The following is a 14,905-nucleotide window of genomic DNA, read 5'->3' on the forward strand; positions in this document are numbered from 1 at the left end:
TACAGCAGTTCTCGGTCGAGATTGCCGCGAGACTGTTTATCTTGAAACTCTTCTATACAGATGGAAGCACCTATTCCTTCAAGAATGCTTTTATCGTTTCCATATTTATAATATTCTAACCAAAATTCCTTCTGCTTGCTATGCATACGGCGTTTTGACATTTAACATTAAACATTAGACCTTTATTTTAAATTCGTGATAAAATTTAATGCAATCTCCATGATAAACGAATAAAGTTTAGGCAGACATTAATTAACAAATAATTTATCATTCAATTTACAGATATATTAAAGTTATTTTTAAATAATTATAATTTTAATCTATTTTATTTTAATCTATTAGATAAAAAATATATTATGTATAACATATTTATTTACATATATAAATTAACAATAGACTTAAAACAAATAATACGTTCAAGATTGCAAAGCCTTTGTTTAAGCTAATAAGATTAAAATATATCTTATTGTCTTCAGAAAATTAAAGCATTCCTGCCGTGACAGTGATTTTTAGCGTTAGCATGATTTTTTATATTTTATATTCTCACGGAAGTAAACGAGATTTCGACCGTAAGAAATAGAAGAGCCTCTCTACTTAAGTCAGACTGAAATAAATCAAAAAGATTAAGGAAGATACAAGAGTGGCCAAGAGTAACTTATAACGAGACTCACGTCGTCGCTGGTACCCCATAATTACTGGCGCCGATGAAAAAAAACGGACGGCCGTCGTGCAGCCACCTTTTAAAAAGGTGTTAAAGTGTGCTTTGTGCTCGTGCGTTCACGCGGGGTAGGTGTTAATTTAAAACAAACCGAAGGATAGTGCCGATTTGAAATTCGGCCGCCGTGTACTTTTATTCGCCCTGAAATTCAACCAGCCAATCTTCAGTGGCGTATCGAAAAAAATTTTCGCTTCTATCTCGGATATTAGCGATTTGCTCGATCTCGCATGATTACAACAATGTAGATTAAACATTTAAATTGTACAGGGTGTCTCTCTTTAATCGATATAATTTAATTTTTATTATCATGTGTTAGCTAAATACGTAATATATATATATATATATATATATATATATATATATATATATATATAATAAATCATAAAAATCATTTATAGAAATATATTTATTTTTATAGTTTCATATCTATAATACCATAAGGTATTATAAATAGCTTCATATACTGTTTGATACGCAACAATCAAGTTATCGCGATATAAATAATACTACGTATGTTCTATACGTAGTAATGTGTTTATAAAAAATAAATCCTTTGCAAAATTTCAAACTCGAACACGCCACTGCGACAGCAAATTTTCGTATATAACATGTAATCAGCACAGCAGTTTCGAACCAATTTTTTTTTATGTTTACCTCCGGGCAGTGTGGCCACCTTCCCTTCGCACCTTCCCATTTTTTTCTCATCACTCAAAGGTGATTTTACGACTCGCGTTCACGAAGCGATGGGCAACGCCCTCCAGAAAATCTAAAGGAAGTTGATCTAAAACAACACATAAAAACTACGTGGACGACAGGGAAATTATTGTTTTTATTGCCATCAAGTTGTATCACGTCGTTGTATTAAGCACGAATTATTTGTCTTTCGTGTCATTAATATCCGTGATATAACTTTACTTATCATTACGTTACGAGAGAAGGCGTAACAACGTGCACAGGCAATTTTTCATGTAATCCCGCATTCGATAATAAAAGAGATAAGATGCCCGACTTTCCAGGCAAGTCCCGAGCGCGTATCTAATTCATTACAGATTCGATCGATCTTCCTCTTCGATCGTGATCCAGGCGCTAACGAGACAGCTACGGAGCCATTAAGATCCCCGGCTTATCACGATCGGGATGCAGCACGCGAAAAGACTCGTTTTCCAAATTGAAAACCGCGCCGATATCGCGACGGACAATCGGCGAGGCGAGTATCTGCTTGCTCTCTAATCGCCAGTTAGTCCCGAGTCCGAGCCGCTCCGCGATCTGCCGATTTATCGATCCTCCGGAATTAGCATTCGAGGCGTGCGGATCTCAGCCGCGGATCTCTCTCGGAACCGCAGCCACGTAAATTTTAGGGCTGCGTACGCTCGCAACTCGGGGATAGATCTCACCCGTGATCTATGCGTAAATCATCATACTCGCTGCTCCGACGAGTAGATCACGCATGATACACATACATACGTACGGAGTATACTCCGTGCGTATACTCGAAGTATACAAAATAATAAATCAAGGAGCATTAATAATCGCAGTATAATGATGGCTCTTGCGTCTCGAAATTCGGCGCTTCACTTCGGGTTCGATTACTTCGGAACGTAAACCCGTCCGGCGGATGAAACGAAACCCCGCGTGCATAGCGTCGCCCGGCGAGAAAGAAAGCTCTAATCCTGCGGCCCCACGAAAAACAGACGAAGCGCGTGGCCATATTTTACGGGCGGGGGCGTGAAACGGATAATTTTCGAAGGAAGCAATATCGGATCGTATATCAGGAACGGCCGCCGGTCGGCTTCAAATTATCGGAAACGAGGGCCAAAACTAATGGGCCCTCGTTGGACCATTTGGCTCCTGCGGGGCACGCCGATGCTGATTCACGCCATTCCGCTCGCTATTTTCGCGCCGCACGAGCCGCACAAGCCAGTCGCCTCTCGTATCAGACACGAGATATCCGAGAAACTCTATGCTTCGCCTGAGGGGAACATAGAAACATGGGAGAGAATACGTTTATGTTATCACTTTTTTTCAATTTACTGCAGATTACATTCTCAAGTGCGTGGAGATCAAATGCAACTGCATATTGCGAATTGCATATTGCAAAACGATTGCGGAAATCTACACGCGATCGATGAACCGTAGTCAGTACTACCAGATTTGATTGTTGATATATTTCCACGATATGGTATCGCAGACCGTCCCGGCGATTGCTGCCTGAACTGGCATGGTGAGTATCCTGAAGTTCACATCCGTGTAATTTAGCGACGATAGCAAGAAAATCGGCATTCGATCCGACATTATCCAGAGTAAGCCGCGCTTCACCTACGGGCGGTAAAGAGAAAGCGAGGGTAAACGAAAATTATGGGGCTTCATAGGTAATTATTCTGTATTATGAAACCCAGTGCACCTTGATATCTGCTGGGAATATCAGAGCCTCGTCATGCCTCGCGACGATTGCCTGATTGATCGGTGCGTAAGGTAACATAGAATTCCAACAGCCAACTGCATTCTGATCAATTAAATTGAAGAACTGAAGTCGGTTCTCGTCCATTACGGATGCGGTGCAATGAGAAAGCGGCCCTCTCGACGGCAACACCTATACCACATAAAAATAAATAACGAAACATAATAACCACCATAACACCATAATATACTCAATTTTTAACAGCAAATTAGATTCAAGAAAAAAAAATTATAAATTAACCGACATATACTACATATGCTACATATATGTGCTAATCAAATATAATAAATTTGGATTTTAAAAAATCATAAAAGATGTATTAAAAAGTCTTCTCAAGTATAAATTTTAAATGGTGTAAAATGATATTCCATTCCACCTTTTAAAAAATATAATACAAATAAAATAATAATAATTTTATAACAATTAATATTATCAAATTTATAAAAGAAGATAACATAAAATAAAAAAAATTATTTGAATAGGATTGTTAAATAAAGATATTAACAAAAGATACCTGAAACTCGTGATAACTGTTTTGGGATAATTGCTGATCTCTCAGAATCCTCGTAGAGACCGCAAATTCTCGATAACTGCTAAGAGGATGAAAGAAAAGCGTTCGGTAGCCATCTGCTAATATTGGCGACAGACTCATTCCAAAAATACCTTCCTCTCCCCATTGAAAGTTTAAGCCTCCGATATTATAATCACCCGCCAGAGGATCCGGCATAAAGTAGCTATGCGTTATTCGCCAAGATGTATTTTGTTGCCACGAATATACGATCAGGCCATAGCCGAGTTCATCAGACATATAAGCGAAAGCGTCATCGCAACTGCCTTTCCCCAAATCAACCGCGATATTAGCGATGAAAGTGTTCTATGTAATAAAACAAAAAGTCAGTAAAACGCTTAAATCGGCTAGACATTTAAAAAATAATGGAATTAATATATAAATCAAATACGAAAAGTATTATATATATATATATATATATATATATACTTGATTGATGTCTTCCGATCTAAGTTTATATTGCCTCAGCAGTTTGTCTGTGGTCAAGTCAAACACGTTCAAAGTATAAGGACAGACTTGTACAGTCGTTTCAGCGATTCCTATTGTTCCAGTGTCCAATACCCACAATCTATCACACGCATCAGCGTGAATTCTAAAGAAAAATATTTTATTAACATTAAATAAGGGAAAGAGAAAAAGACTTTTTAACACATTCGGATTAATGAAATTTTTTATTATCTATCTATTATTTTTTTATTTATCACCTGTAAACAGTGGTCAATCCGCTACGACAAACACCAGCCTTATTCTGCGCCCAATTCGGATACGGTATAAGCTTCGGCGATCTACCTTGATTTGCATCCAGCGGTATGTAATTCAATGTAGATGGTATTCCTGCAGTACAAAATAATCTACCATTATATTATCTACAAACGCTATAATTATTAGTATTATTATTTTTGAAGCCAATAACAATCAGTATTCAAACGTTACATGTCGGAATCATCGATACGCGTTCGCAGCTAGACGGTGAAAAAAAAAATGCAAGATAAACGTAGGGAATGCGCGAAAGGGAGGAATTGCGAAGAATCCGCGAAGGTTTCCGAAGGAAGTAAAGCGGTGACGGACAGAAAGGGGGTAGAACATTAAAGATCTTACACACAGCGTGCCGCCGTCATTGTCCGGTCTTTGTGCAACACAAAAAACGGTGGCGCGCGCCAACGTATATAATAAACATGAAGCGTGCAAAAAGAGTGGAGTGAATAAAGGGCAGCAGGGGCTTGAATAAACCCGTTCCTCGCTGTGCTTCCCTCCCGTCGGGGAGCAGGGAGGGGGAGCAGAGAGTGTCGGCGAGACCCGGGTCCCGTGAAGGTGGAGGCGGAGGTCGACAAAGACAGAAACGCTCCCATTGAGCGCACACTCGCGGTTTTCGGTGCTTTTTGTGCTCGCGGGCCGGAAGTCGTTCAGACGGGAATCGAGGCGTGTACCTCCTATGGCGATCTTCCGCGCATTATACCGCCGGCGTCTGCTTCCGGTTCATGACTTTGAAGCGTCGCGTCTCGCTTTTTTTTTTTGGCAAGAAGCCCATTTGTCTGTCGCGTCCTAAGACGTTAATCGAGACAATAGCAAAGCCATAATTAATGACTAATATATTTCGGACATTTACCATCGCGCCATCGTGGTACCGTGACGAACAGCTTATTCCTCCAGATTTCGATGCCGACAGGCAGAGAATTCTCCGGCACGTATTCGCCACTTGCTATCGCTAACTGTCGGCTGCGCTCGTCGGGATAAGCAAAGTCCATCTTTTTCCAAGTGAATTTCTCCAAAAGCGGAGCATGTCCAAATTGCATACTCCATATTTGAATCCCATCGACGTTTCTGCTCCATAGAAATAAGAAGATCGAAACGAGGACGCAATTCCAAATGCAATAACTTCTCATTTTAACTCTCCTTCGATCTCTCCCTTTCTGTATATAGAAATATATTTATCTATTATATAAAATATTATTAAAAATATTATGCAATAATTCTTGTTAAAAAGATAACAAATAGATAAATAAATATATTTATAAATATTAGGCTATGTTCCATATATAAGCATACATTAATGCTTATTATACATATGCCTATATATCTAGGTTTTTAATTAGATTACGTATATTAAGTGCAGACGTAATAATTTCTAAGAACTCTTTCTGAAAAAAATTAATTACCTATGTATACGTAATATCTAATATCTTAATATACGTATGAGCACTTATCGCGTTTTTTGCATTACATACACCTACATTAATATTGTTCAAGTTAATTAAAAGATATGCGCACGCGCGTATGAGTATTTGCCTACATGTGTTTTTGATTTTATATGACAGTATTTGCGAAAAACGGAATGCGACACGACGTAATTATCCTGACATTATGTAAGTAAAAACAGTTTTTAAACGTTTTTAAACGACATCATTTACATGAGAACTTTCGACATCCTAACCAGTTCTAATATATATCACACGAATGAATATTACGATATATTAATATTTCTTAATTTGGATCATAAAATTTACGTAAAAACTAACTTTCTAACGTAATGCTTTGAAACATAAATTGCACGTTAATTAAAAAAAAATGTCTAATGCTTTCAAATTTATTTGTAATTAACAAACTAAATCTTCTGTAATGATAATAAAAATGATAAAATATATATATTAAATTTAAATTTTAATAAATATATGTATATGTACATAAAATAAAATGTCATTTTGTACAAAATAATAATAATAATAATCTGTATCTTAAATTTCTGTTTAATTCCAATTTTGATGATTAAACTAAACGACCTTATTTATTATTCCTTTTGTGTTATCACATATTTATCACATTTATCCAACGAAAATATACATCAGTCCGGATCTTCAGTCACACTTAATCATAGATATAGCACAGGTCAATGTTAAAATTCTGAATATAATGCGCTGAGAAAAAAACGGAGATAAAATTTCTATATTCTAAGCTTCTAATCGTTAGTAAAGTTGTTATTGCTGTTTCGACCCTAAACTGCGTGTTCCCGTAAAACGCTCGCCATATATATGGCGCTCAATCCTATGCGAAATCATGCCCCATACCACGTGGAAACCTATGCCCCGCATACGGAGAGAAATATATCTTGGTATCAGTGCGCGTATTTACGTTCATGTACTTTCCAAGCCGTCAACCAGTACAGATATTGCATGCACCTACATTTATGTACTTCGACGCGTCGATTTAGCCGAGTGGAATGAGAAATTTCACGCGTGCCTTAACGTTTCGGTAATTTATTACTTCTGAATTTAAAAAATCGCAAATATCCGATTAAATATGCATGTTCTGCCGAACATTGTATTTAAGTCACAAATTTATCGACGTAGAAATCCGGCATCGATTATTAAATGGTATCGGAAATAAAATTATTAAATGGATTATTAAATGGATTATTAAATGGATTATTAAATGGTATCGGAAATAAAATTATTATTCATTCATTATTTAAAACAAGTTACAGGAATCTATTTCCTTTGTCTATTGCCTATGAATATTATTTCATCGTTTATTGTAATCTAGTCTTGTCATCTAATCTTCGCTTAGAACGCCAAAAGAAGTAATTTTCTGGCTATTAAATAAGAAGTAATATAAGTGTTTATTCGAAAGTCTAAATAATTAAGATAGTTTATAGTTTTATAATTATAGTTATATAATTGGCACATAACATTACAGTGTAATTAAATAGCCGTAACAAATGGCAATAACGAGTTAGCTGACCGTGCTTTTTCCCGTTTTTGTTTGCATTGCCACCTCGTACTAAGCGGCAAATACGCGTTGCGAAGTAATTAGTGCCACTACATGTGATCAATTTTGTCGTAACTACAGTTCGGACAAACTCATTTCACAAAACGACAAGGCAACAAGATCTGCAAACGAAATTTTTTTTTAAATCACAATGTGTCTCGATCGACGCATTCACGATCGATGTAAGACACATAGTCGTTATTTTGACATTAGTTGCGCAAACGGTACGATTAAATTGAATCTGATAGCGATTTAATTAAATTCATAAATCTCCGGGGCGCCCCATCCGGGGGAACGTCGCGGGCGCGCGACGAACGTGAAAACGCAGGCGGGCGTTGCGAGCCCGTTCGGGAGGCAGGAAAGTCATTCGTTAGCCATAACGAGGTAACGACAAAAAGCCGCCGTCTGTCTCACGGATGATCGGCTCCCGAGAATAAATTCCCGAGGGTACTCCGTTATCTTCCCGCGCGAACTGACGGCTGAAATTACGTTCAGCCCTCTTCTCCCTCTCGCCCCCTCCCCCCGCTCCTCTTTCCTATCCCTTTCGCCCACCTCGCCGCGTTTCATTAATCAGCACGCCCTTCCTGAAGGGCGCAATCAGAATTCACAAAAATGAATAATTGCCAACGGGTGAAAAATATTATTCCGGCTTAATTATCGATGACGCGCGACATTAACGGTAAACCGAATTGCAACGTACGTCCGAATTAACGCGCCGCGTTATGGCGAAATGTGCGACTCGCTGCCGAGTAATTTAGCGCGAGACTTCTCGTCGAGAAGTTCTTATTTCCAACACGTTCGATTTGTGCCGTAGCCAGGAAGTATTCGTATCTGCTTATTTCTACGTAATTGCCAAGCTTATATACGATGGTTAAAAGTTGCCAATAATTTCAGGAAAGTGAACGAGATATAGTAAATGTATAATTTAGTATTCCATTTGCAGCAGTTCAATCTTCTACGTTAACATTAAAAAATTCAAAGGGCTTCCGGTCTATTATCGTTAAAAGTGTAAACAGTCTATAACGAATAAAAATGAATATGAATAAAAATTACATTATGTCAACTTTGCGTTCCAATTTGCCAATACTCGGCTTTATATTTATTAATGTCAGAAATACTAAAATTGCGTGACGCGACATATATAACGTAGTAGTCACGCCTGGCTAATTTTAATCGCCTTTTGTCTACGTTCACTTTTTATCATTGTCAAAATGATCTCTTATGCGGAAAAAATATTCAAAATTATCAAGTTACCGATAATACGTGTGTAATAATTGCTTTAAAATTTAATATATTTTCTTTCGCAAACTATATCTATAGATTTTGCATAATTTAATTAATTAACAAAGTTATGCAGTTATGCAATGATATATAAATGAAAGTTCACGATGCGGGTCAGTGCACGGCACTGGTTTTTATCAATCATCGTTAACTCCGATTGGTCATCGTATATAATCTACTTGTAACTTTCGTCATAGCCGCAAAGTTAATACGGAGCGACTTCGTCAAGTCACTTTCCTGCGATCGTAGATCGCCCCATCAAGGCTAGATTGCTTCCCGGATCGCTCGCCAGCTTTCTAGTTGACATGATAATTTAAAAGCGGCCACACGCGCTCGAATATCCTCGTCGCTCAACATTTCTCATCAGACGCATTTTATAAGTTATTAAAATTTCAACACTTTCAAAACTTTGCACTCCGGTCTCGCTTGAGCACACTTACAATTAACAAAACAAATTACAATGAAAAAGCAATTTTAATATTTGCATTTTGCAAAAACTGTTCCTTTTTAAAAAAGAACTGTCGCATTAAAGACCTCGAAAGTTTTTTTCGTAGAGGACGTATTACTATAGTTTGCCAAAGCTGGAAATTGGAGCGGCTGGTAATACCGCGGGAAAATATTGTGAGTATTCACTCGATGTTATACGTATAACATCACCATTATGTATCCGCTAATTCAACCACACAGCTAATTACACGGTTGGTGTTTCGTGGTAATTATTGGGGAATGTACATAGCACGGCAACGCTGATGTATTATAAGAGTAATTACTATGTACACCGTATCAATGTAGTGCAACCTCCTTTTAAAATGTAACTATGATCATCGCCGACGCTTAGCAGGATTTTATGTTTAATTATTTTATCTACCGCGGCGCGTAATTAAATTTTTCTCTTTTCTTTGCAAGTGACAATAACGATATTATAAATGATAAAATTGATAATAATGACAATATACATGATAATATTGATAATACTTTATATATTAAACTTATAGTCTTAATTAAATAATAAGTGACTTTATTTGCATGCCGAAAATAAAATGTTAACCTGATAAATATTGTTTTACATTTCCGTTTGATAATTTTTGTGGTTCATCGCAACATGCAAAACACGAACGAGTGCACAGTATTTTATATGCAGTACTCGTTAATTTCATTTGCGCCACGCGCTCGAGAATAAATCTCTGCCCCCAAGCTCGGAATTTTACGTACAATTATCGACGTATTTGGCGAGCGGTACCTCTGAAGGTCTCAGACAAATTGCGATCATTAGTCTCCGGGATCTGATTATAATGAAATAATTGGTGTACGGTCCTCCTATCAGCTTTGTATGGGTCGCAGCTGCAAATTGAAGGGAATTCAACGGAATAATGGTGAGGGCCGCAAATAAAACAATAATAACACGAATGATGCGAGGAAAGTTCGTCATTTGCGGATCCAATTGTACAACGAAAAATTAGCAGTTCAGTTCAGACAATCCAACCTCGTTTTCATTAAGTGAGCAATTGTAGATGTACGAGTAAGAAAAAGGGTTGTTTTCAGCATTTCAGCAAGTAATTATTTCAGTCCTAATGAATGTCTTTATAAAAATATATTGGTGAAATATATTTAATGATATAAATAGATGTGAATTAAATATAAATTATTTTTCAAATATATATATTGAATTCAGGATTTCATTGATTATGATGATTACTCAAGGTAATTTTATTCTTGTACTAAAACTTAAAAGTATTGTTCGACTAAATATGAAATGTATTTCTTAGAAAGAGATGAAATTAGTGGCAACGCCTGAACTTTCAGCAACCACCTTGACATCAAACAAGACGGGTTGCCCATGAGTCCATATCAAGCTGGTTTAATGACTGAGTAGATTGGTTTCTCCTTTTACAGAAATATCATGTTATAATGGAAGCAAACTGAATAAAGCATTGGAAAGTAAAATTGAAATAGAAAGCAAATTTCATAATGTGGCATGATGATAAATTTATGTATCGTCTTTAGAAATATATATATATATATATATATACATATATATATATATATATATATATATATATATATTATGTATATATATATATACATAAACGATTATGCAATCAAAAAATATTAATTAGCTTTTTATTGAAGTTGTTACTCAATAATTAAAAAATTTCTATTAAACATAATATGGTAGCATAAATTGACTTTTAAAACTACCCATAGAAACTGTATAATAAAAGAAAAAGGAAAAGTGATATTGCGCCTTGCAAGGAACGAACGTTCCTTGTAATGAAATAAAAAGACAAAAAATCTACAATCTGGAATCGTGGCACGTGTTTTTGCGTGGCTCGCACTTTCTGGCACGCGCATCGGCTTTACATCAGTGGGGGAGAAACGCCCACGAGATTGATCGCAAGAGGCCTACAGGGGTGTAAGGCCAGTGGGTAAGGAACTCACCGTTGTTGTTCAGAAGACACGAGAGAGCATATACCAATATAACAAGATTTTCTTGATTGTATTTTTTTTCATTGATTCAATTAAAAAAAATAAGACAAGAGAAAACGAGAAAGTTGAAATCGGGCAGATTCTACTGCCTGTTAGACATAATATGTGCATTCATTTAAATAATTAACAATAATATAACAATAATAATAGTGGTAATAGTGATAATGCATGCTTAAACTATTATGATAATCAAATAAAAAATAATTAAAAATAAATCCAGATCGTTATTGTGCAAAATAGCAATTCATAAAAAAACTATTCATTGTTACAACTGTGTTATACAAAATCGTATACTTACGTTCTACTGCTTCTATTGTAAGTTTCCCGTGTTAATTTTTTAATATGTTATATATATTGTATTCAATACTATTTTTTGGCTTCCACAAAAATATTATGTTACTACGGGCAAGAAAAAGGGCAGAGAGCTTGGCAGAACGAGGCAGGTGCACAAGTTTCATTTCGTGTCCCGACGAACAGCCTCGGTTTCGTCCAAAAGCCACGGCGAGCTTCAAGTCTTCGCCGTTAAGTCCTGAATCATTTCTCGCACCTTGCACCGAAATCTTTACGAAATGACAGAAATAATTTTGTATAAATAAGATAAGAACTGGGTACTAATCGATAAAATTTACCGTATGCGAAGAAATCTTCATTTTCACTTAAAGCAAAAATGTTTCCACTTAAAAACAATGAATAAAAAAATCATATTAATCGATCACGTTTAATTTAATATTTCTGTACATATATTAATTAATAATATTTAAAGATAATATAATGTGAAATAGTAATATTTCTTCTTTTATGAAAGATCAATCATATCGATCAGCAATAAAGTTCGATGTTTTTTTTAACAAATTAAGAAAAAGAATTCGGCATAAGAAATCCGTGCTGATCGCGAAGTGTACAGGTGCACGAGCTAACGAGCACAGCCTGTTCTTCCAGGTAACATAAGAAAGAAGAAGAGAAGAACGAAATCGAAGAGAAGAAGAGGACAAATGCGGGGAAACAAAGATCAAAGGCACGAACAGCCAGAAAAGTGAGGGCAAAGATAAGACGGAGACAGAGAAGAGGAAACAATTACGCGTGAAAGAACCCGAAGGGAGATTATTATCAAACATCGCTGATATGAGCAAAAGGCAGCGAGAATATTAAGGAAAGAAGAAGCTGCGAAAAGCTGCGAATGCTGAAAACATTGATGATCATCAAGGATATTCGCGAGCTCTTTGACTAAATAAGTTTCTCTCGAAAGAAACTTGATGATGTATCAGCGAATGGAACGATTATGGTTCTTTTATAGACATGATGATTTCGATATCAACTTGTAACATTTGAAACAGTCACAATCACCCCCTTTTTCCCTCTCCTCTTTTAATTACTTCAGAAACTCTTTAATAGTTCAATTCATTACTGACAAAAAGATAGTCAATCATTTTTAATACGGCCACTTTTACTCCTCCTGAATGATGAGGGAGGAAAGGAGATAGTAGCGATCATTGTTACAATCATTAGGCTGTTAGTACATCCGAGCACTCAAAGGAGATCAACGAATTGTGGTTCGCTCTGAGGTAGATAAAGCGGATTGCCTCGCCGCAGATTCGACTCCGATGAAATACGGTTTGTCCAATTAAGTCACGATAAGATCGCCGCGGTCCTGGGTGGCGAGTTTTGAAACGACTTCATTAGACTACCCATAAAATTCATCGGTAAGCCGTGAAACGGTACCGAGGGGCACTGGTGCCCACGCGGTGCAGGTTAAGGGGAGAGACAGGTGCCGCCGCGTGTCGTACATCACTTCGGGAGGTATACCAGGTATACGTCCCGGGGGAAACGTCTCGATTTCCACACACAAAAAGAAATGATTAGAGCTTATTAGCGATGACATCTCGACCCCGAAGAATCTTGATGGAGGCAAAGCGAGATTCTTGAGCGTGCACGCGGCAGCTCTGACCTTTCGCCTGATATTGTCTTCTTCAAAAATAAGGGAGTGTGATGTAAGAAAGAAAATATTTATTTATAATTTATTTTTATATTCATACTTATGATATAATTTATATATCGTTATATTGTTGAATAACATAATTCAGTTGAATAACGTAAATTCAAGACATAAATATCTCATAATCCTAAGAATGATGTAACGCTGAAAAAAATTTCTTCTTTCCAATCAGATCGATCTTTAGTCGACAATATTCGACAAAGTTCAACAAAGCGATTCTGAGAGATTGAGAAATATATTATAAGATTAAAACGTTTAAATATGTGTAATAATTAAATAGCGCACAACACGCACATTATTTACATTTTCCGAATATGAAATTATCTAGATAGAAGGGAAGAGAAGAAAGAGAAAAAGAGGTAAAAGGTAATTCTTTCAAATTGCACAATTGCAATTCCATTGCAATTATGCAATTACATGTAAGAGCAAGCCTTTGTCTTTTCTTTCCCTACGTTAGGAAACGAGACCGCGTTTGCGGGGATGCGGATAGATAGAGACGTTTCAGCAAAGGAGTAATGATACAGGCGGCTGGACACGCGCGCTCGCTCGCGCGCGAAGCTTCCGCAATGCCGTTTATATCCAACCGGTCTCTCAGCGGCACCGACGAGTTCTCGGCTTCTGTTGCTTTATTTCGCAGAAATGAGATCAAACGGCCGGCCATCGGCAGCGAAATTCGTTGCCGCCTCGATGAAATTCGACGCGCGCGGCGCACACTGCCACCGCCCAATAAGTTCCCAAAAAGGCCGTTGTTTTATGCATCCGGAAGAGATGATCGCGACAGATCGTAAAAAGAAGTGTATCAATGAATAATAAAAGTGGCCGCGCGCGGACGTAATATCGAGGAGAAGAGAAACGGACCTCCGTGTGTCGAAAAGCCGCGTACACGCAAAAGGAACCTGGCGGCTCTTGAACCTGCGGCTTTTAACCACCACGCTGATAATTAATATATCTGTGTGTAATTATGTGGAAAGATAACTCGTTATCTCGTAACTGCAAATTTTTAACATTTCTTTTCTCTTTCGAATTTTATCATAATTTTCACGATCGGTTTATAACGTGACTTCAAACTAATTTATGTTGAGATATGTAGTTATATACTTCTATCAATCACGATTTGCATTACAAAAATTAGGAAATATATTTTTAGAAATATTATTTATATTAATTATATAATTATTGTTAAATTATTGTTAAATTATTAATTTATTGAGAAAAGAAATAACAATTACAACAAACTACCTTTGCTAGAAAATTGAAATATGTTTATATCAAACTTTCTTATTTATAATAAGCTATTTTGCTTATCAAGATAAAAGCAAGTTGCAAAAGTAATACAACGATGCGCAGTTTGTGTGTTAGACAGAATAAAAGAGTCGACTATTAGGCGACCGAACAGCAAGTGGTACGATGAACCCCACATTTACCTTCATTATTCCCACGTGACTCGTTGAAAATCTCACGTGAAACTCTAATGAATACTAATTTCGAACCGGATTCATCCAGCCAAATTTCAGGCCTTTTACCAGGTAAGGCGATAAAACTCGAGTTGGGAGGCGTTGCGTGGATTCTCCGGATCTCTTCGCGGAGAGAGCCTTGAGGAAGAAATGCCATCTCACTTACGCCCTTCGCATTCCACGA

General features: G+C 36.9%; 1 protein-coding gene across 1 annotated transcript in view; it reads right to left on the reverse strand.

Moving 5' to 3' along the window:
* Positions 1-1,229: 1,229 nt before the first annotated feature.
* Y-y (yellow-y) overlaps positions 1,230-14,905 on the reverse strand; it is a 108,404-nt gene continuing 94,728 nt past the window's right edge. Inside the window, exons 2-7 of the mRNA XM_089076310.1 lie at positions 5,351-5,654; positions 4,449-4,578; positions 4,174-4,336; positions 3,691-4,050; positions 3,120-3,308; positions 1,230-3,034 (exon numbers count right to left, since the gene is read on the reverse strand). Coding sequence (XP_088932436.1) covers positions 2,861-3,034; positions 3,120-3,308; positions 3,691-4,050; positions 4,174-4,336; positions 4,449-4,578; positions 5,351-5,654 — 1,320 coding nt within the window. The 3' untranslated portion in view covers positions 1,230-2,860. The remainder of the gene's footprint in view (positions 3,035-3,119; positions 3,309-3,690; positions 4,051-4,173; positions 4,337-4,448; positions 4,579-5,350; positions 5,655-14,905) is intronic.

This window comes from Pogonomyrmex barbatus, unplaced genomic scaffold, assembly GCF_055798465.1.
Source record: "Pogonomyrmex barbatus isolate J1 unplaced genomic scaffold, ASM5579846v1 scaffold2, whole genome shotgun sequence".
Lineage (NCBI taxonomy): Eukaryota > Metazoa > Arthropoda > Insecta > Hymenoptera > Formicidae > Pogonomyrmex > Pogonomyrmex barbatus.